Here is a 26560-nt window from a genome sequence, read left to right as displayed (position 1 = left end):
GTCGACCCTGCCACCCTGTGTTCATTTAGGACTGTGCTCAGGAAAGCGTTCTTTTGTTGGCTTCCATAACCTTTCCATTATCATCATTAAAATAGTAATAAAACCACGAGGGACTCATTAATAATTTCCACAATAAATTGCTGCTACTTTTCGCTACGGTTTCTCTGTAAACTACACTACCCATCATCCAAACAGCTAGCCCTTATGATTTTTTTTTTTAATTTCCCAGTGCGGGAATTATCCTTGTAATATCAAACATATTTTCAAATTAATAAATATAAATTAAGAATACGACGAGAATAAAAATAAATGTATCATTATCCTCTGATTATTTAATTGCAATAATGTATTATAATGTATATTCCCCACCCTCCTCCAGGAACACCTACGATGTGTTTATGAATTTCAGACGTCGGGCGAACGAATGAATTTTTACGGGCAGAGCGCATCTACCACAGTCACCCAGATGGATTAAATATATATACCTTCAAGCGGTACAAATCAAAATATTTGATTAATGCGTTTTTCCTTTTGTAATTCGTTTGCGTGGCTTGATAATGAATCACAATTGTCTCGTTATGTCTTAAAGTGGAAACGCTGGAAACCCGTATATTGCAGTTGCGCTTCCCGGATGGTTTATCCCCTGCTAACCTGCTACCTTACTAGCAACATTAAAGGTTAGTCTAAGGCCCGAGGACGTAGCTTCGTGGTGCTCCTCTTTGCAAAGGAGGCTGACAAGGTAAATATTGCGCGAGCGGACGATACAAAAAGCGTACTATGCATTTCAGCCTGGTCAACGCGGTTGTTAATCCTTTGCATGTATCGAGGGCTGCATTGATGCAAAACCCTCACGAGCTAACCAGCCAGGCATTTAACTGAAGCCATTTTGAAATGTTGCGATTTTGTCACGTTTTTTTGGGGTACTAGCTGGCGCTCCAAGTGTGCAAATAGAACATGAATTTAGAGATCGCGAATTTATATCAATGGCCTTTAAATTGGTAATAGCTAGCGTCTGGCTAGCCATATGCTTGTTTTATATTTATTGCATGTTTACGTTTATGGTGTATGATTTGGTCCATTTTAGGCGCATAATTGTTTTATATCAATATTAAATTAACGACTGAATGGTTTCATTTTTAAATGCATATTTAATGTCATTTCTGTTTTGAACGGGCTCGTGGCAGCGAGCAGCCATCAGCCCCGCTAATACAGCGAGCATCTAAAAATAGCGCCCCGTTATTGACACAAACACCCAGCAACGACAAGCGAGCCATATTTATCCTGCCAGTACGGCAAACTCATTCCGCCAGCGCTTAACGCGGGAATATGGCGACGGCTGCTCCGCTGCTTACAGGCACCGTGCCTCGCTGTGGGTTTTTGTGACATCGGGGCTGTGCGTGTGCAGCCATCCCTCCTTCAGCCCCTCGGTTCAGCCCATTCTGCCAGGTGTCGTTGCCAAGGCAACCCGCCGAGGGGACTACGTTCATTCACGCCGACCCGAGCTCCGGCGCGGTGCGGGCGCGTGCCGACGCCAGGTCACGTGTCGAGGCGTCAGGCGGAGGTGACAGGTGCCCGGTGAGATGGCCACGGTTTACCTGGCTTTGTCCGCTTGGCATGGCGATGTGCAGCTTTGTACGTCCATGTCAATGTAGGGAATGTGCAAATTTAAGGTTGGGTTGTCCGTGTTAATACGGCGTATCAGGGGCAGGCTTCCAAATGTATAGTTCGGCCAGATGGTTAATAATAATAATAATAATGATAATAATAATGATAATAATAGTAGTAGTAGTAGTAGTAAATTCATGCATTCATTTCATTCACTCACTGTTGTTGTTGTTATTATTATTATTATTATTACTGGGCATTTGTTTTTATTTCCCTCTATATCAGCACTGTATTTCCCCATAGATGGTTATTTTATGTTCCAGATGAAAATTTGTATCTGGGATGTTAATTCGGGGGGTGCTTCATATGAGAAGGGGGCATTAGCTTTGCTTTCGTTCTGTCATCCTGTAATGCATCTTCCACCCACCTGTAGATCTGTATGGAAACACCCCGGCCTGAGACATTAATAACATACACAAATGCCATTGTCTTTTCTGGGCTCCTGGCCTGCAGCTTTTCCATTGTAGCATTCTCAGAATGAATGAATGAATGAATGAATGAATGGAGGAAATAGGCCAATTATCTTTAGAGAAGTTCTGAATATTTTGTGGAATGAAGAAATGGTTGCAGATTACTCCAGATAGTATGAGGGTGCTACAACTATCGATTTCTGGAAGACATTTAATTTAAGAGTTCTGTATTTTTGTAAGACAGTAGATTTTTGTTCAGAACCACAGGCAATGTGTAAAGTGATGAAGGGCAATCACTATGCTCTGCTACACTACATAGGCTGCTATCTGCACGTTTGGGCTTGTGCTTTTCTCTTCCTTGGGTGAGCGAATCTGTTGAAATGTTATGTTTATAAACAACATGCACTTTTTACTTGGGATTCAGTTACGTGCAGGATACAGTTTTAAACCTTAAATTGTGAGCAGAAATCGATATCTTTTTAAATACTTTTTCCTCAAGCATCAGTTATTTTAGTGTTTTTGAGAAAGTAAATCATAAGACGATAAAATTATGTATTATTTATTATTGCATTGTTATTTATGCAATTGTGTTAGACTAATTAAATAATTATGGATGAAACATCTTTAAATACTCAATACTTAATTTGTGCCAAATCTATCGGACCTCTGGCTCAATGTAGTCTGTGTGTGTATGTATTAAATCTATTATGTTGTATCATTTTTTTTGACATCCGACTAAATTAGTAGGCCTCTGTTTTACTTAGCTGACTTATCTGACTGAAAAATCGCACCACAAAATGCAGGAAAAAGGTGAGGCTACATGCCAGGTCGTTATAGCAAAACAACTGAAAGAAAATGTTGAAAATAGGAGTAATATTTTGATTTATTTTAATTTTTTTGGTAAATCAACAGAGTCATCAGAAACCAAGAAACCGAGCAGCGCAGAAATGAACCAGAACATCTGACGGAAGAACAAGCAGATACAGCGAGGAGCGGCGCTTGTGGGTGATAATGCTAATGAGAAGGATTGAGAAAAGTGCAACGCAGATGAAACGTTTAATGTAACTAACAGGTGTCGATAGAAAATATTACATTGTTGCGTGTTTAAATGAATAACAGCGCAATAACGCTGTTAAAGATTGATTTGTGTGTATGATGTCATCATGGTCTTTATGTTTTCCAGCATCTGAGTTTACAAATGAAGCACTGAGAATTCTGCAATAATAGCATTATAATTATAATAATAATAATTGTTATTATTCTTCCTTTGAATTCAAATATAACTAGTCCTCCACCTTCCGTTTGGTCTATTAAGTGGGCTGTTTCCTAAATTAACAACCTAGAAGGCTGTAGTAACATTAATTCTTCCATTAGGCACATGAGAGAATCAGTGGAGCATCAGTAAGGTGAATGTCGGCTGCCAACTTTTGAGTGGTTGTCGATTTAAAACGGACTTTCTAGTCTTCTTTATGTATAATATGGAGACGTGATAAGCTATGAAGCAGCATCAAACGGGTGGAAGATTTAAAAAAAAAAAACCACCTAGACAATTGTGGGATGATTAGGGGTGTGTCTACGACGACAAAATTAATGCTGTGAAATTGCAGTGATGCAGCCTGATAACCAGCCAAAATCCAGGCTCTAAAATTTGACTCTGAGGTCATATTGGCTCCAGAGTCATTAACAGTTGTATGAATGAGTTTTCCCCCCCCCTCCCACAGGTGGGGTAATGGCTGTGATGTGAGCACGCCGCTGTTGGTGTCCCGGCGATGGTAACGGTGCGTTCTCTCCCGTACAGACGCTGAGGTGTACAGACGGATGGGTTCTCCGGTCGCCTTCCTATCCCAGCTCCGTAGCACCTTGCCATGGTAACATTCGTAACCAAGCACATCAAGAGCCCTAGTCTGGACAGCCAAACGCGCCGCGCAGCTTTCTCTCCTGATCTGGTGAGTCTGTCCGCTTGAGTGTCCACCAGTGTCTGACGCTTAACGTCTTCGGCCTTTTTGAATCGACCGCGTGATGTGATGACCTCATCTCCTTTGTGGGGTGACACCGAATGACGGTGTGCAGGTTTAACGACCTCCCTGCGAGATCTGAGTTTTCTCCTGCAGTGCAAAGCTCCCCTGAATTGTCCGCAGTGTGCGATTGCGTGTGTGAGCACCTATGTGCCCTGCGATGGGCTGGCATCCCGTCCAAGGTGCCCCCCCCCCCCAGCCTTGTGCCCCGTGCTGCCTGTGTTCAGGTCCCCCGTGACTATGGATGGGTGAATGGATGCAGGGGTGTGACTGCGGATTGTCTGCCCATCCAACAGCGACAGGCCAGATCAGATGATTTTATATAATGGTCCTAGGACCCATCACAAGGGAAAATATGATTCAGTACCAGCTCTCCTTCAGAAACTAAAGGCTGAGGTCGAGCATACGCCGTGACCTATGCAAGTGGCCCACGCCGTTATGGGCATTGCTACCTGTGCGCTGCTGTATCTGTGTCGCACAGCGATTACTCTGCTAAAACGCTACGTGACACATAGTTTCGGATGTGGCACTTATTGTCTTCCCACCCTGCGATTTATACAATTGCTGAATCACACAATTGAAACAGAAAAAAACAAACATTTACCTCGTAACAAAGTATCCATTTATCAAGTCCTGGCTATTGTGCTGCTACAAACTTCCTGTAGACAATTTTGGAAAAATGTCAGGCTGCTACGAAGTCGCTCTTTATGCATTTTCCCTTATAAATACTACTTCTCACTTTTTTTAGCCTCAAAAAAAGTGAATAAACTTAATGGAGGTAAGTTAAATCGGTGTTGGCATCCTGAGTGTTTTGTAGACCCATTGCTCTGATGCCCAGGGTGGGGAATTTAATGCTGGATATAAATACCAGTTCGCTTTCAATCAACAGTATAAGTACTCCTGGGAAGTATTTTCTTCAGTCCCATAAAAAAAAATGAATGCTGCCAAGCGGACCAATCACAGTTCTTGCCGTCTGCTTTAGTTTATTCCTGGGGGGTGTCAGGTTAGGTGTAGGGTCCATGGTTATACCGCCTTCACAGCGTCAATTTGATGCAGAAGCATAAATCAGCCTTTAGAAGGGACCCCCCCCCCCAAGACTTCTGACAGTTTGAACTGTAGTCCCCCCCCCCCCCAGTCCAGCATGCTGGAAACGTCCCTGGATGGACACACTCTGCTTTTTCTCTGCTTGCCTCCTGCACCCCAGTAATCCTGTTCCGCTTCTGCCTGTCCTGCTCTGTGTCCTCCGTCTCCCGTCCAGTGACTGTGTCTGTCTTCCAGTGTACAGTGGACCCCGACAGCCCAGGAATTTGCCGTTCCACATATGGATTGATGCCAGGTGAGCAGTGGGGTGGGTCCCTCAGGGTCGGTGAGCATCACTGGGAGCATGAGAACCACTGGGAGGCTAACTTCCTGTTTGTGTTGTATCATTTAGCCATTTCTTTATGTCCTATTTTTCACTTTTTGCATTAACCCTTTTAGTCGTGCCTGTTCTTACTCCCCCCACAGAAAGCAGCTATTGGCAGCTGTGCCCTCCTCCCAAGCCTGGCCTGCAGGGGGCGCTCAGCTCCAGTTTCCCCCCTAACCCGGTTCCCCTGGGCCCTCCAGCGGCCTCCCTCCCCGAGAGGGATGGCTCCCGGCAGCTTGTGGTCCCCAGCCCCCCGGCAAGCGGCCCACCCCTGGCCGGAGCTCCGGCCCCGCCTCCGGTCCCCCCGCCGCCCCCGGTTCCGCCTGCCCCCCCGCCTCCCTCCAAGCGGCACTGCCGCTCGCTGTCGGTGCCCGAGGACCTGGCCCAGTGCCGCCTCACCTGGAGGCCCAGCGCCTCTAAGATCTGGACGCCGGTAAAGAGGCGCTGCCAGAGCGGGGAGTGTGCAGGGGGGGCGTGTCCCCTGCGGGCGTCGCCCAAGCCGGCTCTGCACTCCTCCTCCAGCCCCACCTTCTACAGCCTGGCACTGAGCCCCGACTCCCCACTTCCTTGGGGTTTCCCCTGGGATCCCGCCGACGCCTCTGCCACCACCGCCGTCGCCACCGGGGGCAGCAGCAGCTGCTGCTGCTTCTTCGCCCCGCCATACTCCTGCTCCTCCTCGCCCTCCGCCCTCTCGGCGCCACCGGCCGCCCAGCGCCGCTTCTCTCTCTCACCGGTGCACATCCTGGAGGCCGCCGCCCACTTCCTGCCGCCGGGCCCGGCCCCGCCCCGCGCCGCTTCTGCCGCCGCCGCCGCCCGCCCCTCGGCCGTGCCCCCGTCGCCCTCGTCCGCCTGCAGCACGCCCTGCTCGCTGCGCCGCGCCACGCCGCCGCAGCACCCGCGATGCCACTCGCAGCCCTGCGATCTGCTCCTGCGCAAGCCGGGCCTGAAGCGCCGCCGCGACCCGGAGACGAGGCCCTGCGCCCGGCCCGAGCTCGACTTCAGCAAGATGACACAGGTTAGCGCCCACGGACACCAGCCGCTGGGGGACCACTAGCCGTTAGCCATTAGCTGTTAGCCGTTAGCCTTTAGCACTTATTACAGAGCCCGTTGGGGAAGTTATCATAAACTCCCAGGTTGCACTGCTCTTTCCCAGTGGCCAGGAGGGGTGTTCCACAAAGCAGGCCTCCTTGCTTAGCCAGATAACTTGTCAGATTTAAGGTAGTCTGAGCTAAATGTAAGGGAATGAAAATAAAGTTCATTCAGCCCAGGCGACCTTAAATCCAACAAGTTACCCGAGTAAGCAAGAAATGCTACTTTCTGAAACACCCCCCAGGATTTCTCAGTCATGGTTGTCCAATAGGAATGCTCCTTACCAAAACTTATTGGACGATCATGACTTCTAGCTTAAGTTAACCACGCTAACTAAGTAATCCTGCTTTGTGAAACACCTCCCAGGTCTTCATCCCCCCTGGAAAGTGTGCCTGATGTCAGACCATTGCAGCCTTGATAAATTCAGTAGTGGGCGCACGGTGGTGCAGTGGCTAGCAGTGTCGTATCACACCTGTGGAGCCCAGGGTTCGAGTCTCCATGTGTGTGGAGTTTGCATGCTGTCTTTGTGACATCATGGGGTGTATTCCAGTCCCCCCCCCTCAGTCCAACAAGTCCACAAGGTGGAGTTACCAAATGGTCTGTAGGGGTGTGTCACGTGATAGGCTCATTGTATCCATAATACCCTGCAACCTAGTATTGGACAAAATCATAGAGATGAATGAATGAATTAATTCATTAATAATGGTACTGGGCCCAAAATGCTAATATCGCTGCATGTTGAATGGTAGATAAAATACATATCAGAACATAAGAAATTTACAAACGAGAGGAGGCCATTCGGCCCATCAAGCTCGTTTGGGGAGAACTTAACTAATAGCTCAGAGTTGTTAAAATCTTATCTAGCTCTGATTTAAAGGACCCCAGGGTTTTAGCTTCCGCTACACTAGCAGGAAGACTATTCCAAACTCTAACTACACGCTGTGTAAAAAAAGTGCTTCCTTGGATTAATTTTAAAATGTTCTCCCACTAATTCCTACGACAGAGGAGTGTGAGCAGACTTTAGCCTGCTGTACACATGGTTTTACACTCCAGATATGGCACTGCGGATTCATGGCACAGAAACCCGTTTGAGCTCTTGCTGCCGATGCAGGCACAGTGGAACAGAGTATGAATGGCAGTGGTGGGCTTTGGGCCCAGTCTGAGCCCTCAGCTCTGTTTATGTGAAATTCAGCTTGTTGGCGTGGTCATGTGACCACTTTGTGCATGGCGGTGTCCTTCCACTTATCTGTAACGTAAGACCGTGCGTGTGCTGCTCCACACTGCCATCCTATCCCAGAATGGGTCCCTTCATCGGGCTCCAGATCACTGCCGATTTCGATCAAGCATATAATTTACAGATATAATTTAACAGATACTGTCATTGTGATGCGCCGAGCGAGGTCACGCACAAGAGCAGATGAAGATTGTGTGGAAAGATGTGATTCTGCATCTGGGTTTGCACAGGATGTCAATTAGGTTCTGGTACCGTTCTGAAGTGTACAGGACAAACCCGACTAACCACCATGGTCTGTGAATCTCAGAAGTTCACGTAGAGCTGTTTTGATGTAATTCAGTCGTTGGTTTTGATACTTGTAATGAAAAAACTGCATTTCCCAGAGTGCTTCAGTGCCGTACAGCATTACCATCAGCAGCTTTCGTGTGCTCTAACATGATGTTGGCTCTTAAATAAAGATGGCTTCCCCTTGCCCTGCTCTGCCATGTGACCCATCTCCCTCCACTCTAATACTCACTCTGATGCAGTCTTATTGTAAGTGAGTTAACATGCAATAGGGGAAGCAAGAATGCATAATGGGGACCAAGTTTTAAAATTGAAGGTCACGCTCCACAGTCAGTAGTGATACTGGAGTACTGCTTTAGCCATTTACTTAATGGATGACTGTAGCCTGGAGATTGACCCATTGAAGTTTTTGAAAGCTGGTTTTACTGTATAGGAATCATTATCTATACATTTTCAGTACTTTCCATATTGCATTCTGGCTCCCTAAATGTTTTTAAATCAATTTTCCCAGTGAAAATTTGGCTGTTTATCTTGTGAGTGTTCACTGAATTTCACGCTAAAGCAAGGGCAGGAGACCCCGATCCCGGAGTGCTGGTGTCCACCTGCCTTTAATGGGACGATGAAAACTCAAGCATTGAGGTCTGGGGAGAGGTACAGTCTTGCTCGTGGGCATTTTACTTGCACAAAGATGTTCTCAGGGCAGAAGGAAAAACGATTGTTTCAGAGAGAACCAATTAGACTGAAGAGGAGGCGGGCCCAAACAACTAGAGGAGGCAGGACCAAGACGTGATTAGTTGGCCCCACCTCCTCTACAATCTGATTAATTATCTCTCTGTACTAATCATTTGTCCTTCTGCCCTCTGAACATCTTTGCGTAAGTAAAACTCCCATGAGCTACAGTCTCTACCCCATTTCCAAAAATTGTGCCAATTAATCCTCCACTGCTGTCCCATTCATGACTCGGGTTCGAATCTGTCCTGCCACCTTGTGACTGGATTCCTGCCCAGACCCCTATGTGACAGCAGCCAGCTGCCAGATAGTGGCAGATAGGCCAGCATCCCTGCTTCAGTTCTGGCATCATACTGACAAACATTTTACATGTTTGCATGTAGCTGCTCTAATTCTTAATGTCTTGGGAGAAGGAAAATTCTTCCTTATTCTTTCAGCCTCCTGTACTGTTGCTTTCCTAAAGATACCTTTCGGTTTGGTCTCGCTCGTAACACTTCATTGAAAAGGTCGTAGTGTGTGAATGGATAAGGTTTTTTTGGTTTTGGGCCTGGTGTTAGATTTTTATTGGATCTGGCGCCCCCTGCTGGGGTGGCATCTGTCCTGCAGGTGTCTCCCTCCTGCCTGCCTACTGGAACAACATTAGGCTTGACTAAAATTGTTTTGTGATTTGTAAGATTCCACCCATGTTAGTGTGTTTGATGAATATATGTGGTATAATAACTATGAAATGATACATTATGATCATTATTTTATGATATATTTTGTAATAGGTTTTGGACTAAAAACGAAGGATTGATTAATTGAGATTAAGTCCAGTTTAGTAAACCTAAATATAGGAAATAATCTGTAAGACTTGTTTTAAGGACCAATATGTAGACTTTAACTGCTTACGGCTTTTAGGTCGGTTTTTGTAATGACCCATAAGTCTAAGATGGATCGTGACAAGCAGACATGATGTCATGAACTTATTCTTTGTATAACTATTATACGTCATAATCGTCTCGCGTTGTCGCGATGTTGGCCGGAGCCACCCGATCTGACCAATTGTCGCGATGTTGGGCGGAGCCACCAAATCTGACCAACTGTCGCGATGTTGGGCGGAGCCACCCAATCTGACCTCGATTTCGGTGGCAGCTTTTTAACCGTAGAGTCATCGCGTCACTGCCACATCTGTGCATGCAAAGCAGCATAGCGGGCAGAAATGTCACCAGCATTTCCTGTGTTTTTTTTCTAGATCACTCTGTTTATAAGTATGCTGCACGCAACTGTCTCACGCTACAGGACTCTCGCTTTACCAGAGAAACCCTGGTGTAACCGGACACATAATGGCCTTTCCAGTTGTTGATTACATACCTGTTATAATTACACTACATGAAAGATTGTATTTAATTTTAGCTGCATTATAAGCGCAGTCTCATCTTTTTTTTTCTGAATCCCTCTGCAGACTCGGAGTAGCGACCCGCTGAGCCTCATGGAACAGGGCAGGCTTGGCTACGGCGAGGACTATGGGGGCACGGAGCCATTTTGGAGGGACTTCCGCGGGTCGTTCTCCCCAGCCGAGGGGCTGGGGCGATCGAGCATCGGGCCACTGAGCGAGAGCGAGGAGGAGGGGGAGGGAGAAGAGGGCGAGGAAGAAGAGGAGGAGGAGGAGGAGGAGGAAGCTAAAGGTAGCAATGAAGGGGGGCAGCAAAGTGTTTTTGAGAGGGACTGTACGGACCTGGACTTAACCCTCATTGAGGAGAATTAATATGGTTCGTGGGATGTCCATTCTCCATCGCCAGCATCCGAAGCTCTGCTTCCTTTGCCTCGGTCCGCTTCCTCCACGTTGGAAGGGCTCTCAGGAACTCAGCTGCCCTTCAGGCGGACACAAGCAGGGTCAAAAAACAAAAAAAAACAAAAAAAAGATAAGTGACATTACTGAGAAGAATGAATGCAGATCGCCCCATTCGCTGTTCCTCCAAAGGAATCCATTCCGTGACCCGGGGTCAGGTGCTGCAATGCTAACTAATTGGAGCGCTGGAAATTCGAGAGGTTCCTACGCCATGTATTATGGGTATAATGTCCTCCACTATCCCACCGTGAACTGACAGAGAGGAACATGGCAGTAGACTGTCCTGGCTGGTGCAGCAAAGTCGTTCACGGTTTCCTTCCGTCTATCCGTCATCACTTTCTCCTAATTGTGTGATTTGGAGCTTTCTTTTCTTTTTGTAGCAACGACTTTTACTTTTTTTATACTGGATATCTTTTTTGTTTCCAGTTGTGAATATAAAGAGATGTCTGTACCACATTGCACACTTCCATTTCTGCAGTTCTTTTTACCCGCTGTTAATATCTCTTGGGAGTCTGCATAAGCCTTAAGAAAACACCAGATTTGTTTTCACAGTATTACAAATTGGAACTTGTAGGTGTTCTATGGGTTATTTGATATTTTCTGCTGTTTTCTTAATCTGTATGACCTCATTTTTTCGCTGGGATAAAAAACCGATATGGATAATGCACTGTATTTGAAAGGTTTAAGGAACTGAAAGAGCTGCCGTTGTATTCCGAGGGCACAAAGTACTGTTGTGTTGTACAGTGATTGTTTGATTAATACCATTGTTTTTATTTTTATTTATTTTATTTGTCAAGGTGCCAGCTAGGAGGACTGAGACGTTGGTGTCTTTTTGGATTTTTTTTTTATGTGTTACAGAATTGCAGTTTGTGTACAAATAAAGTTTATTGAAGATTATTTTACAATGAAAGAGAATGCCCTGTTTCATTTTTCTCGTTGGTGATTACGCTGTGCTTGGTTTCATTCATATGTTTGTTTCTTTAAATGCTTTTCTGGGTGAATTCCTCTCCACATGTATCAAACTATATGAGAAGGAATGTAAGACTCCTGTGTACTCAGTCAAATTAACGGAAATATGCACGAGCATGACACTCATTTCTAACTCTCATCTGTTCACGCCTTTTTACATACGGGCCTTTTATCTGTTTCCCGTATTATTTTGGTCATAATGTACGTATCAGCAGCACGTTTGTAACATTTGATTTCAGTTTGAAATCCTTGCAGTCTCGTAGGGGTGTACTGAATTCATAATCGGAGATCAAATAACCTAAATGAAATTAGTAATGCATGAAAGGGTGTTCGGTTCGCTATAGAGCATGAAGCCAGGTCGACCGTGTTTTACCTTGCCAAAAAAAGCGGTCACCTGAGCAGGACGCAAGGGGCGTCAAAGCAGCGCAAATAGGCACGCAGAAAGTATGATGACCGTAGAAAGCAAATGTCAACATGAAACAAAGCGAAATCCTAGATATTGCGGGCATTTTAGATTCCCAGAATAGACGACGTATGGTCACCCCAACGAAACGCTGATTTGCGGGTTCTTACCATCGTATATGTCCGCTGGGCAGCACGGTGCATGACCCGGTGTCTGGGTCCCGCCTGCAGTACCTGGGCCTACGCACGGGGGCGCCGTCCCGTCTTGGGCTCTGGCGCCTCGCGGGAGCTCCTCTCCTTCTCCGCCAGACACACTCCTCGACCGCCGCCCAACCAACGGTTTCCTCTTTTTCCTCCCCCCCTTTTCCTCTTCTCATGGCCGTCAAAAGAGAGTGAAGGCTGCCGAGCTCCTCACGGTTAACCCTCCCGGAGGCCGCCAAGCTTTGCGTATCCGAGCGAAGCGCCTACGCCGTGTGCCGAAAGCGCCGGGCCAGGCCCAGTTTCCTCGTAGTTTATCGGCGAGAGTCGGGGGCGGAGGCTGGGCACTCCAGGCTAGCGTTAGCCTTAGCTTTAGCTGCGGGGCTTTGCGCCACGGCCAGCGCGGCGGCGGCTCCGCCGGACCTCGGCAGCAGCTCTACCCGTACACGCATTCGCACTCCTGTCCGAGGCGTCGAAAGCGCCGTGTCCCGCCTGGGAGCCGCTGGACCCCGCTGACGAGGTGAGCGTATGTTGCTGTAACGGAGTACGGCTCTCTGACCCGCTGACCGGTTAGTTCACCCGGCTGAGCGGTGGCTGTTTCTTTCCCTGCCGGCTGTGCATTACAGCTGGCCGAAGTTAGACCCCGAAGCTGCCCTAGCACCTCCGAATTCGGCCGGCACCCTTGCGCCCTTACCGAGGCGTTATAACACGTCAGCGTGCTTTTCAGATTATGTCCCGGAGGCTTTCGTGTTTGGGGGCATGTTCCTATCATTAAGCGTGGCGTGCATTAGGCAGAGTGAAAGACAGTGTCATCGTGATCGTGGAGGGGTCTCTCCGGATCTATGAAACCTCTTCCCCCCCCCCCCCCCCGCTTCTGTCTTTCCCAGAGAGGTGGTACGTACTGAAGGGTTTCATAGTGGTCGGCGCTGTGGCGGATCGGGTGGAGACCGCCGGTCTGTGGCCCTTATGGATAAGCATAAAGTCAAGAGGCAGAGACTGGATCGCATCTGTGAAGGTCAGTATCGTTCCCGAAGATTGCTTTGGTCCGTGGGCAGCTGGAGACACACCTCAGCGCATGAATTGGTAAAAAAGACGTATTAGATGGTGGAATCTATGGGATTTGCCCTTGAGGGCAATCAAGCAATCCTGTGATCGTGAAGAGTCTGTTAGGCACTATGTGTGAATTGCAATTTAAAGGTCGGCCTGACATGAGTTGTATTGTGAACATGTGAAGGAGCATCTTCTAGCCATCTGGAGAACGGCTTTCACAGTCTGTGACAGGTCTGCTTGAAGGGAAGGACGTAGAAAATGGAGTGGAACAGGACAGTGTAAATTAGCCTTTCGCCCCAAAAAACAGAAAACATAGGTGGCAGGTTGTGTAATGGGGGTGTACGAATTATTGCCATGAAACATTTAGTTTTGGTTTAAAAAACAAAAAAAAAAGCTTATCATACTAAATGCAATCTTGTTACTTGCAAGAATACCAGCTTTATTTTCATTGAGTAAAAGATTTTGTTTAATTTGGAGCAGTATTGTAGGTGATGTTGCAGTTACTGTGAGGCATTTATATATTTTTTAATCTTATTGTGGCGATTTGTCTCCTAGTTCTTGTGTTAAGTCTTTGTAAAATAGATTACAGGAAGAACAATTGTCACTTTCACTTTCTGTAATTTGTATGAAGTTTTAGTATAGGATAGAATAATTGGTCATTTAAAGGTGACACTGACCTGAGTCTTTTTGTGAGATGAGGAATTTGTGCCAAAAGACGTGTCCTCTGACAGTTCAGATGTGGACATAAAATTACTGAATGTTTTCTTGCCTGGAGGTAAGGAATTGGGAAATCGCTACATTACATGAGCACTTGGCATGTAATGTAAATGTTTACTTGTATTACAGAAAACATTTCGGTGCAGTTGTCTGTTCTAATCCTTACTTTTGTTTGTGTAATTTGGTGTATTTTGTTTTCTGGGTAGTTTGTTTTTAAAAACTGTGAACATTGACTTGTTGTAACTGTAAATAATGTCTGTCTGATAGCATATGTAGCATCTAGTGTTTTAAAACATTTCAACAAATGTGAAGGTTTATAAATTAGGAGTATTTTATTTCTCTATTTTATTCTATTTTATGTGTAGAACCTGCTGCTAATTTACGGTAACTTTTCAAGTCAAGATAAAAATAAAAGTATGATCATTAAGACACACTTTGTTTGGGGGTGGCGGTGGGACAACAAACAATATCTATAGACAACACAGGTCCTATGGTGTAGGACACACACAAAGGGAGTCTGTTCCCTCTATTGCTTCTGTGCTGAGGCTAATTTCTGAGCTCAAGGTGCATCTTCAGACCAAGAAGAGACACAGGCTCAGCTACTGGTGGTAGTCACAGCCACCGCAGGAAAAACGAACAGAAATGCAGGGTATTATAGCCGCAATCTACCCTTTTCAGAATAGTCAAAAAAACAATAGATAGCCAGCAGTCGGTATTACTCTGTCGGTCAGTGAGCTGAGGAAAAGCCTTAATTTGAAGTATGTCAGGTAAAAATGTAGTTTATAAATGTGGCAGGTTTTATAGCATGTGAATTATAGGCAGGCCCTCCTCCTGAGCGATTGTTTATTCTTTGTTTATCTTTAAAATGTGCTGCCTGGGAGAATACATCTCTGTCTCTGGGTTGCATGGAAACACTTTTGTGTTGCTGCAAATCTTATTAGCACAGATCCAGCTCACGGTTTCCGGTCCGAGGTTTCAGCGTGCCGTTACGTCCGAGCTGGGTCAAAACTCCGGGAGGGGAGCTGAGGATCTGTCAGCTTTTGTGATTGTGGGGAAACAGGCCTCATTGTCTGGTGTGATTAATTGCACACTTTACCTGTCCCCTAGACAGAAGCGAGCGGAGTAATGCTTATTTCCTTAAATGCCCCTCAAGTCACTGAGAAATATCTGCTGGGGGAGGAAAAAAAAAACAATGCAGTGGCTTTGATAAGACGCTGCCACATGCAGAAATGTGGATATTTGTAAGTTGGCTCCTTTAAAATAAGAGAGAAGCTGAGCTGCCTGCAGCTCCGCCTCGGTATGGTAATGAGGTTAGCGCTGGTTGGCTGGCGATGAATAGAGGCCGTGCCCGATTGGATGCACAGGGTGGGGGGAGGGAGTGCGTGACGGCCCGAGCCGTTCTAGACGAGCACACCCTTGACTGTAAGTGTAATTGGAGTGGTAAACGGTGGCATCCTAGTGCAGCACAGCGTGCAAGGTTAGAGCTCCGAAAGCCCTTTTCTATTGTCTTTGTGAAGGATAGGATTCCGACGGGGGCTGCATACCTTTTTTGGGCATTTATAATTTTTTTTTCTCCCCTCCTTAAATAGTGCCCTTGAAGCTGCCATGGTAATTGTGGTGTGTACGTGAGAGAGATTAGGAGCGGCATGTCGTGGCATTGTGTATGACCCCGCCCCCCAACCCCCACCACCCCGGTGCCATGTGGCCGAGGAGAACGTGCAAGCGTTGAATGGACGATGTCGTGGCCGGCTGAAGTCCCCCAACCCCCCCCCCCCACCACCACCACCACCACCACCACCAGTAGAATGACACGTGAGAGGCCTGTATATCTGGGTCTGTGTCCTCCCAGCCATCAGTGTTGTCCTTTTGTGTGTGTGTGTGTGTGTGTGTGTTTGTGTGTGTGTGTGTGTGTTTCTTTATTCCCTAGAAACAGGAAGCACCTAACCACACACAACATGAAAGATTCTTATTTACTATGGGATATGAGCGGTAAACCCGTGTGACGTTTGTGGATGGATGGTTTTCTTTAGGCGCCTCGCTAAACTCCCTGAGCTCACTTGCCTTCTTCAACAGGAAAGAATAGTCCCTCCTCTTTTTTTGTCCCTAATCTTTTCATCTCATTCCCACCTCCCCCCCCCCCGTGTCTTGCTGGAGGCCAGAGTGCCGTCAGTTTTATCTGTGTCCGCCACGTCCCCGTGTACTCTGAACGCGTGTGCGCTGTTGTCGCTGACGTGCGTGGAACACCCCCACTGGGTCCTCTGCCCTGAATATCCACTATTGGCCTTTCGCGGTTGCCATCTTCCTAGTCTTCACTCACGGTCTGTGTTCTGATGCCCCCGTTTTCAGTCATGTTGGATCGTGCTGAATGAAACACTACAGTGACCTGTAACTCCCTCAGCATATATTTGTAGAGCCAGTGGTGTGCACATGTGTGTATGCGTGCGTGTGTGTACGTGCATGTGTGAGAGAGAGACGGTTAAGCCTTGAGTTTGAAGCGGATCAATCATCATGTTAAATTATAACAGCTTGACTGGAATTCTGCCTCCGGTGTCCGGGGGTGGTACTGTCACCCGATCGCTGTTCAGTGACTTACCGTGGAATTCTGCATGTTTTCTTTATGGGAGACTTTGTCAAGCAGCAGGGCCATTACCCGTAAGTGATTAGCTGCCGGGTTTGCGCTCCGGCTGTGCACGTGCTGAAGCGTTTCCAGCATGCCGAGGGCAGAGGGACCCGCCGAAGGGTCGGGCCGCGGCCAGGCAGCGCTGATCTCCACCAGGGCTGCGAGCACGAAGCCTTGTGGCGCGAACCATAGCGTTGAATGAGGGTGCAGAAGGTCAGCAGCTCTCCATCTTCTGTATCTGAGAGAAATTCCTTTTCAGAATTATGGCTTCATCGAGGCTGTAAGACGTCTGACATTATGTAGCTGTGGTGGGCACCATTATCATCAAGTCTATGTTAATTAGCTACCTGTTTTTTTAACGCTGTCATTGATATTAAAATAACGTAGTGAATGAGTGTACAATCGTACCTGTAGGTTTTGTTTAAGCATGTACCTCTAGGAGCACAATGTTGTCTGTGTTGCATAGCTTTCTTTTAATCGCAGGAAGTCTGATGTGCTGAAATATTTATTTGGTTTTTGTGTTTGGGATTGGTTTGACTTGTATATATTCTATACTTACAACCGAGAAAAGCATATTTTTCGTCTAATTGTCCTAAATATAAAACTTGTTGTTTTCCAGACTAAAGTAACCGTCCATTAACTGTTGTGTGTGTCAGCCTGTGTATGCAGTCCTGGCTTCCTTCTGAGAAGTTTACAGGGCGCGTCTATTTCCAGCATTTTCACACCAGCATCTGTGTGTTTGAGCACCAGGGTTGAGTGTTTTGTGTCTTTTTTTTAAAAAAGGGTTTTTCTAAGAATGAGGAAGGAGGGTGTCTGGCAGCTTGTGAACTTCATGATGAAGTGAGAGCTACTCTGGATTTGAGAAGTCACTGTTAGAGAATTTTTAAGAGCATTGCCTCTGAAACTGGCCTTTCCGTTTGTCCCTTCCAGGCATCCGCCCGCCAATCTTGAACGGGCCGATGCACCCCCGCCCCCTGGTGGCGCTGCTGGATGGGCGCGACTGCACTGTGGAGATGCCAGTCCTGAAGGACGTGGCTACCGTCGCCTTCTGCGACGCCCAGTCCACCCAGGAAATCCACGAGAAGGTGGCTGCCGTCCTCCTCGCGACCTCTGACGCCCCCCATACACGCTCGCTTATCTGCTCTCTCGCCCCGTCTTGCCAATCGAATGGCTGCCGTGCCTCTCTGACGCGCCCGGCGCCCTCCTTGCAGGTGCTGAACGAGGCTGTGGCTGCCCTCATGTACCACACCATCACGCTGTCCCGGGACGACCTGGAGAAGTTCAAGGGGCTGCGCGTGATCGTCCGCATCGGTAGCGGCTTTGACAACGTGGACATCAAGGCCGCCGCAGAGCTCGGTGAGCGCCCCAGGGCTGCATCCCTTAGGGCGATCCCGCCACCCCCGCAAGCCTCCAAACCGCTCATCTGTCTCTGATTCCCTCCCCGGGGCGGCCAGGCATCGCGGTGTGCAACGTGCCGTCCTCGTCCATCGAGGAGACCGCAGACAGCACGCTCTGTTTCATCCTCAACCTGTATCGGCGTGTCACCTGGATACACCAGGCTCTCCGCGAGGGAACGCGAGCCTCCGGCGTGGAGCAAATTCGGGAGGTGGCCGGCGGGGCCGCCCGCATCCGGGGAGAGACGCTGGGAATTATCGGCCTGGGTGAGGGAGCCGGAGGTGTAGGTGTAGAGGTGGGGATATCAGAGTGCTAACAGACAGGTCCAAGATGGTGGAAGCTTTGTGTGAAGTCTCCTTGTCCTCCCGCAGGGCGTGTTGGCCAGGCGGTGGCGCTGCGCACCAAGGCGTTCGGCTTCAACGTCATCTTCTACGACCCGTACCTGCCGGACGGCGTTGAGCGCTCGCTGGGGCTCCAGCGCGTGGCCACGCTGCAGGACCTGCTCATGCACTCGGACTGCGTGTCGCTGCACTGCAGCCTCAACGAGCACAACCACCACCTGATCAACGACTTCACCATCAAGCAGGTGCGCGGCACTGAGCCGCCGGCCCCGTTACCCGCCACCCCCGTTACCCGCCACCAGGGGGCGAACCTAACCCGTCGCTCCTTTCCGCGTGCAGATGCGACAGGGCGCCTTCCTGGTGAACACGGCGCGGGGGGGGCTGGTGGACGAGAAAGCTCTGGCCCAGGCCCTGAAGGAGGGCCGGATACGAGGAGCCGCTCTCGACGTCCACGAGACCGAACCTTTCAGGTCTGCTTTTGCTCATCACGATCTTGATGGGGGGGGGGGACACGTAGAGGGTTTCTGACCTTGTGCTAACGAGCTGCATGCACTAATGCTTCTACAGAACCTTCGCATTCCATTTATAGTGGATCCAGTAGGTTGTTGGATTAGTATTGTACAGGGTGTGTTTACATGCAGTACTGTGATGGCTTCCTGCGCCCCCCAGCTTCGCCCAGGGCCCCCTGAAGGACGCCCCTAACCTGATCTGTACCCCGCACACGTCCTGGTACAGTGAGCAGGCGTCGGTGGAAGCCCGGGAAGAGGCGGGCAGGGAGGTTCGGCGTGCCATCACAGGTACCGTGGCGGGGGCTGGATCTAATGTTTACCGTCTGGTGAGTCACGGCTGGCAGAACGGAGCCGTCCGCGGCGTCGCGCCTCCCGTCCCGTGTAGCATGTCTCTGTTTAAAATGGTGGCCGTGCTGTAGTTATGGCTGCATTACAGTCACGGGGATTCTGAGCTGGCTGAGACTTGAATAACTTGTTTATAAGCACCAAAGGGTGAGCTCTTAATCCCAAGGTTGCTGTAATTCATTCATTATTTGGTTAGGATTGTTACTGATGACTGTTGTCTGGGGTCGAGACCCCGCCCTGACCCCGCCCTGACATCTCCTTACTGATGACTGCTGTCTGGGGTCATGACCCCCCGACCTCCCCTTACTGATGAATGCTGTCAGGGATTGAGACCCTACCCTGACCCCATCCTGACCTCCCCTTACTGATGACTGCTGTCTGGGGTCGAGACCCTACTCTGACCATGCCCTGACCTCCCCAAACTGATGACTGCTGTCTGGGGTCGAGACCCTACACTGACCCTGCCCTGTCCTCCCCTTACTGATGACTGCTGTCTGGGGTCAATATCCCGCCCTGACCTCTCCTTACTGATGACTGCTGTCTGGGGTCGAGACCCTGCCTTGACCCTGCCTCCCCTTACTGATGACTGCTGTCTGGGGTCGAGACCCTGCCTTGACCCTGCCTCCCCTTACTGATGACTGCTGTCTGGGGTCGAGACCCTGCCTTGACCCTGCCTCCCCTTACTGATGACTGCTGTCTGGGGTCGAGACCCTGCCTTGACCCTGCCTCCCCTTACTGATGACTGCTGTCTGGGGTCGAGACCCTGCCTTGACCCTGCCTCCCCTTACTGATGACTGCTGTCTGGGGTCGAGACCCTGCCTTGGCCCTGCCTCCCCTTACTGATGACTGCTGTCTGGGGTCGAGACCCTGCCTTGACCCTGCCTCCCCTTACTGATGACTGCTGTCTGGGGTCGAGACCCTGCCTTGACCCTGCCTCCCCTTACTGATGACTGCTGTCTGGGGTCGAGACCCTGCCTTGACCCTGCCTCCCCTTACTGATGACTGCTGTCTGGGGTCAATATCCCGCCCTGACCTCTCCTTACTGATGACTGCTGTCTGGGGTCGAGACCCTGCCTTGACCCTGCCTCCCCTTACTGATGACTGCTGTCTGGGGTCGAGACCCTGCCTTGACCCTGCCTCCCCTTACTGATGACTGCTGTCTGGGGTCGAGACCCTGCCTTGACCCTGCCTCCCCTTACTGATGACTGCTGTCTGGGGTCGAGACCCTGCCTTGACCCTGCCTCCCCTTACTGATGACTGCTGTCTGGGGTCGAGACCCTGCCTTGACCCTGCCTCCCCTTACTGATGACTGCTGTCTGGGGTCGAGACCCTGCCTTGGCCCTGCCTCCCCTTACTGATGACTGCTGTCTGGGGTCGAGACCCTGCCTTGACCCTGCCTCCCCTTACTGATGACTGCTGTCTGGGGTCGAGACCCTGCCTTGACCCTGCCTCCCCTTACTGATGACTGCTGTCTGGGGTCGAGACCCTGCCTTGGCCCTGCCTCCCCTTACTGATGACTGCTGTCTGGGGTCGAGACCCTGCCTTGACCCTGCCTCCCCTTACTGATGACTGCTGTCTGGGGTCGAGACCCTGCCTTGACCCTGCCTCCCCTTACTGATGACTGCTGTCTGGGGTCGAGACCCTGCCTTGACCCTGCCTCCCCTTACTGATGACTGCTGTCTGGGGTCGAGACCCTGCCTTGACCCTGCCTCCCCTTACTGATGACTGCTGTCTGGGGTCGAGACCCTGCCTTGACCCTGCCTCCCCTTACTGATGACTGCTGTCTGGGGTCGAGACCCTGCCTTGACCCTGCCTCCCCTTACTGATGACTGCTGTCTGGGGTCGAGACCCTGCCTTGGCCCTGCCTCCCCTTACTGATGACTGCTGTCTGGGGTCGAGACCCTGCCTTGACCCTGCCTCCCCTTACTGATGACTGCTGTCTGGGGTCGAGACCCTGCCTTGACCCTGCCTCCCCTTACTGATGACTGCTGTCTGGGGTCGAGACCCTGCCTTGGCCCTGCCTCCCCTTACTGATGACTGCTGTCTGGGGTCGAGACCCTGCCTTGACCCTGCCTCCCCTTACTGATGACTGCTGTCTGGGGTCGAGACCCTGCCTTGACCCTGCCTCCCCTTACTGATGACTGCTGTCTGGGGTCGAGACCCTGCCTTGACCCTGCCTCCCCTTACTGATGACTGCTGTCTGGGGTCGAGACCCTGCCTTGACCCTGCCTCCCCTTACTGATGACTGCCCTCTAGGCCGCATCCCTGACAGCCTGAAGAACTGTGTGAATAAGGAGTACTTGATGGCCACCTCCCAGTGGATGGGTATGGACCCGGCGGGGGGGCACACGGAGCTGAACGGAGGCGCTGCTGCCGCCTACAGGTGAGGGGGGGTGGGGGCGCAGCGGGGGCCGGGGTTGCTTAGCGACGCCCGTGGCAGGGATTCAATAACAGGTGTCTGTACCATTTCCCATAGGTTCCCGGCCGGCATCGCTGTGACGACGGGTGGCCTGCCGGTGGCGGGAGCCACAGGGGAGGGGATCGTCTCGGGGGGGCTACCCGTAGCCCACGGCATCGCCCCCATCACCCGGCCCCCCCACACCCCATCGCCAGGGCAACCCTCCAAGGCGGAGACAGAGAGAGACATGTCGGCTGACCAGTAGCGGACAGTGACATTCCGTGCCCCGCCCCCTCATGCCCCGCCCCCATATGCCACACCCCCTTATGCCACGCCCCTCCGCAGGTTGAGTGACACTGACATGCTGCCCTGCTTCACCCCTTCACACTCCCCGGTCTTCCTCTCACCCTTTCATTCTGTGGTCACTCCATCCGTTCTGCCTTTTTGTTACTGCCCCTTTTTTCCCTCCTACCCCCCTCCCCCCTCCCCCCCCCCCAACACCGTGATAAGCAATAACAGTTTTCTCAAGGATTTAGTTGTGTGTGTTGTGTGTTTTTTTTATTCCCTTTTTTGGCCATGTCGAGACATTTCCTCCAGCCGATGTTCTTAACCACACTGTGTCTGTCGGACTCTGCAGTCGTTTCTCAGGCTAAACTCTAGCATTCGTTAGTCCAGTAGAAAGGAAATTCTTCTTCTCAAACTGTTTAAAAAAAGATCCCTTTAAGTGAGCTTGATGTTCAGTAACTGCTTGTTTCTTTGTATGATTAACATTTCGTAATTTGCAACGTTGGACAGTCGGGGCTCTCTTGTGGACACCAGTGAGCTACAATGTAATTCTGGGATTTTTCCTCCCCTACATTTCAGACCCCCCCCCTCCCCCCCCCCCCCCACTGGTTTCAGATGAGTTTAGCATTGTCCTTTTAATATGACGATTGTGTCTTGCCGGGTCTCTCCCAGAAAACGAATAGCCACGCTCTCGATAAACAGACTCCTTTAAGGCATATAAGCGGATATCACTTCCAGTTCCCTTCACTGTCCTGCCCTTAAGCCGGCGCAACTGCCGACGGCGCCGGGCTTGTCAGCTCCTTAACGCTCAGCGTGTTCAGTAGGTATCGTCCGGCCCGGTTGTCCGCGTGGGCCGCGGCTCCGTTTCCGGCGCCGGCTTGACGAGTCGGTGCTGTGTGCCGGTCGCGCCGGAGACCTGCTGTGATGCCCTTGTGTGATGCGGCCTTGCGGGCTGTAGTGATGGGGCATCTCGAACCTGACAGTCCCGCGTGCTCCGGCGTCCCCGCGAGCTCGCCGGTGGCACCCCTGCTATCACGGCGGCTCTGACAGCCGGGCCTATCCAAAGAGCCGCATGTGTCTGGGCAGCGTGGGTGTCGTGGCGAGATGCCCGTGGCTGAACATGCGCTGACAGGCTCGCCGAAGGGGGGGGGCAGTCTCTGTGATTAACTCGACTCCTACTGTGAACGCTGTCCTGTGACTAAGACCTTCCCAGTACCTCATTAACAGATGTTGAATGTACTTTCAGATTCTTCTCCTCTTTGTACAGTTTTTTAGAAGCTACAGAGTTCTTTACAAGATGACTTTGAAATCAGTATCTTGTTATGCTGATAATTATCCAAAAAAAGACAAAATTTGACTGCAGTTAATTTTTAATACAGCAAATCATTATGCACGTTTTAGAAAATTCACCTGCTCCTCTCAGGTCTTAAGTAGCTTTGTTTTCCTTCGTTAATTATTGTTTTTGATTTCACCTGATTTATAAAGCGCCCTCTTGTGGTGGTTGTCTGTTATCGATTCCTCCTCGCTGGTTTTGTGTTTGTGGGCGGTGCCAGTGTTTTCTTTTGAGAAAGGGCTCCACGCGACAGGAAGCGCAGATTGGTCGTGGTGGGAAAAGGCGACCCCTTTGCCGTCTCCCTCTAACGGTCACGGCTGTAGCGATTCCTGAACCATACGCTGAGGCCAGTGACATCTTGTTTTATTTTTATTTTTTTTTTGTAGATACTTGTTACGTTGGCTCCCCTTTTAACGTTTGAAGCAATTTACTGATAAATTAAAAAATAAAGACATGGTAATATTTCGGATGTAACGCCTTGATGGAATATGAAATTCTTTTTTTTAATGGTAGCGTAGTGTCGTTTCATTTGGCACGAGCTGAAGTAACAGGGCCTATCGCTGTTTGATAAATACAGATCTACTTTGGTCGTCACATTAAACTACCACTACGCCTGTGCGTTGTCATTAGTTCCGTGTTGTGTGACGCCCGGTGGCCCTGTCAAATACATGAATTTGTTTTCTACTCTGATTCTTAACCGCCCACGGAACTCCATTTTTGTTTTTGTAGACCTACATCTTGAAATGGCGCCATCGATGGTGCTGATCTATTTCCGGTACCGTATGTGTTTTTTTTGAGCTCTTAATGTTCGTTACAAAATTCTGTGCTGTGTTTAACATGTTGTATTGAAACATTTCTACTGCTTCTTTGTATAAGCAGTCTCTCTCTCTCTGTCCTGCGTCGCATTGCAGCCTTGCCCGCATGCCACACTTGGTATCCTTGGTGTCTCGCTCCTTCCCATCCGCAAGGGCTACAGAGCTTCCCGATTATTATACAGAGGAGATTGGTATTTATATTTTGAATCACCCTTCTGTCGCTTGATATAAAGAGCAGCTGGCCTAATTTTGGCGGGTTTACAGGAGTTTAATCTCCAGTTGGGTTTTGAAGTGCTGTTGTCGAGCCAGCCCCCGCTCCGTTTAGCGATCCGGACCACACACACCCTCGCCGTCCGTACCTCAAAACCCCCCCTGTGGGTCTTGGAATACAGGAGGTTTCTGGTTGTTTTTGGGTGCCTTCCACTGGTGCAGTTTCGCATGACTGCTCTGGCTCTCTCTGACATGTATACTGATAAAATTTATACCGATAGAAATATTCTTCACTGGGAAATAATATGCATTTTATAATTTTGTTGTGAGACTTACTGAAATCTAGAAATGTTTTTTACAACATGTGAACAGGGTCTAAATAAAACTTGTTTTTAAAAACTGATTTCTGGCAAAATGTTCCTCTGTTATGCTTTAAAGGTTTTGTTCGCATTTTTATTAGAAATTCCGGTTTTGTGATTGTAATTTCTGCTGTTAAATATTTTAATAAATGCTTAAATCTTACACTCCTTGTTACTTTTGTCTTCAGTATTTTTGATCTGCATGGTGACAGCTTATATTTTTTACTTAAAAATGAACCACTTTATCTCTTAATTCTCAATCGATATATCCTAACCCAGTTAACTGATTTTTTTTTTTTTTAAGTAACTTCGGGATCTCCCCATATAGATGATCTGGAAGAGCACCAGTCAACTCTGACAGTACGGAACTCATTTTGAGAATCTTTAACGTCGGTCTGCTGTCCATAAGTAATGCTAAATATGTCTTAAGAAAACAGAGTGTAAAATCGAGCAATATGAGCGCAACGTTTCTAGCAATGGACCAAAATTGGCTGTTTTAACTTTTTAATTTACCGAATATTGTGTTCGGTGGTTTGAATACTTGACAATTTTCCAGTTGTACCAAATGAGACGCAACGAATAATAGCATTATTCCTACTAACAATGCTTTGTTAGGTGTTATTCTTGGTGAGGTGGATATTTTGAAATTTTCTTTACTTTCATACATTTCTGTTTATTTAGAGGTTGAGTAGTAAATACGCAGACTTGTCTAGAAGTCTTATGTGTATTGTTTAATATCTGCCACTAGAGGGCTTTGTTTGATTAGGAACGCAGTACAAACGGGTCCTGCTCAGGTGCCTTTATAAAATTTGAATTTGGGTTGAATCTGTACTTTTGAAACGTGTGCCAAGATTCGTCCAGTTTCCGGGATTTTCCTTATTTTCGGATTTTACTCGGTAAACAAAGTTAATTACATATTTGCCGCTGCAATGTGAAATGTCGTTAGGTCACATGCGTTACGCTGTTCTTAATCCAGTCACTATCATTAAATTTCTCCCACATGCAATATAAATCAATTACTCATGTAACCGTTAAATTATCCATAAATGTCCCCACACTTGATCGCTTTTGGTGCAGGTGTGAGCCTGAAGAGGGCGCCACATATCACACGCTGTTACAGTTCGCCTCATTATAAAAAAGCAATCGGTTGGCTCTCGGCGAGGCTCATTTCGTGTCCTTTAAATGCACCTTGCCACTTCTGCCGTGCACTTAAGAGTCCCGAGGTTGCAAATATATGAGCACGAATATAGTAACGGTGGTCTCTGTCGGCCTTGGACAGTCTCCTGTGAGGGATGTCCAGCTTACATCAGCCTGCCCCGAGGTTGGGTGAGCTGCTTAATGGCGATAGCAGAGAATAAAGCAGAAAATGAAAAGGGTCACCGCTGGAGGAATAAGGACATGACTAAATGATAAGTGCGCTGAAGTGGGAACCTTAGGAAATGACTTCTCAGCCAAAAAGACGTTAGAAGCGCAAATGTGTTTTGAATGCGCACTTGCTGCTTTTAGCAGCCGTTTGATGTGTAGTCACCCGTTCCCATCTGCCTGGTCGCCATCCAGAACAGAGTCACGTTAATCAGTTTTCTCTCGCCTTTTCCAGTAATACTGCTGGATTATTTGTTTCCTTCCCAAAGTCCCTCGGCGATAAGAGTTTATAACTATCCACAGTTCGTGCAACGTACACATTTGCACAGCTAGAAAGTGGAACTGTTGGCCGTTCCAGTGTGTCTGTTTCTCTAGGAAGTTGAGGGGTTATCCTGCTTCAGCAGGCAGAAATATCAATAAATTTGAATTACTGAAAGCCGGACAATTACTGTAATAAAAAATATCGTGTCTTAGCAGTGTATGGGAAATCAATACGTGTTTAATTTCCTTTGCCGGCAGTGATTCCAGAATCTTACCTTGCACGTCTGATCAAGGAGATGTATTTGTCACTCCCGTCTGTGATAATACA

The 26560-nt window shown here is 48.8% G+C and overlaps 2 protein-coding genes and 1 long non-coding RNA gene across 9 annotated transcripts; 2 read left to right on the top strand and 1 right to left on the bottom strand.

Moving 5' to 3' along the window:
• Positions 1–384: 384 nt before the first annotated feature.
• Positions 385–11578, top strand: LOC111850248 (protein FAM53C-like). 7 transcript variants are annotated; one of them, XM_023823945.2, is made up of 7 exons: positions 385–494; positions 590–739; positions 2988–3076; positions 3874–4021; positions 5369–5426; positions 5597–6510; positions 10277–11578. In XM_023823945.2, exons 4-7 carry the CDS (start codon positions 3941–3943, stop codon positions 10577–10579), a joined length of 1356 nt encoding a protein of 451 aa, XP_023679713.2. In that variant the 5' UTR covers positions 385–494; positions 590–739; positions 2988–3076; positions 3874–3940; the 3' UTR covers positions 10580–11578. The 7 variants fall into 7 exon arrangements, with proteins under 7 accessions (XP_023679713.2, XP_023679699.2, XP_023679723.2 ...); XM_023823964.2 differs by lacking the exons at positions 385–494; positions 590–739 and adding exons at positions 1584–2437; positions 2840–2885; XM_023823931.2 differs by having other exon boundaries at positions 385–739.
• On the bottom strand, positions 10525–12620 carry LOC111850288 (uncharacterized). The gene is made up of 2 exons (XR_002839764.2): positions 12206–12620; positions 10525–10686 (listed from the first exon to the last, which is right to left on the bottom strand). It is a non-coding gene; the product is annotated as an uncharacterized lncRNA (long non-coding RNA).
• Positions 12618–24772, top strand: LOC111850269 (C-terminal-binding protein 1-like). Its single transcript, XM_072706797.1, has 10 exons — positions 12618–12752; positions 13120–13247; positions 17550–17704; positions 17831–17975; positions 18074–18280; positions 18386–18600; positions 18695–18825; positions 19025–19152; positions 21466–21592; positions 21686–24772. The coding sequence occupies exons 2-10, from the start codon at positions 13199–13201 to the stop codon at positions 21870–21872; spliced, it is 1344 nt and encodes a 447-aa protein (XP_072562898.1). The 5' UTR covers positions 12618–12752; positions 13120–13198; the 3' UTR covers positions 21873–24772.
• The last annotated feature ends 1788 nt before the right edge of the window (positions 24773–26560 follow it).

Source organism: Paramormyrops kingsleyae, chromosome 24 (assembly GCF_048594095.1).
Source record: "Paramormyrops kingsleyae isolate MSU_618 chromosome 24, PKINGS_0.4, whole genome shotgun sequence".
In the NCBI taxonomy this organism is placed as follows: Eukaryota; Metazoa; Chordata; class Actinopteri; order Osteoglossiformes; family Mormyridae; genus Paramormyrops; species Paramormyrops kingsleyae.
The sequence above is the reverse complement of the archived record's forward strand: the minus strand, read 5'-3'. Positions and strand labels throughout refer to the sequence as shown.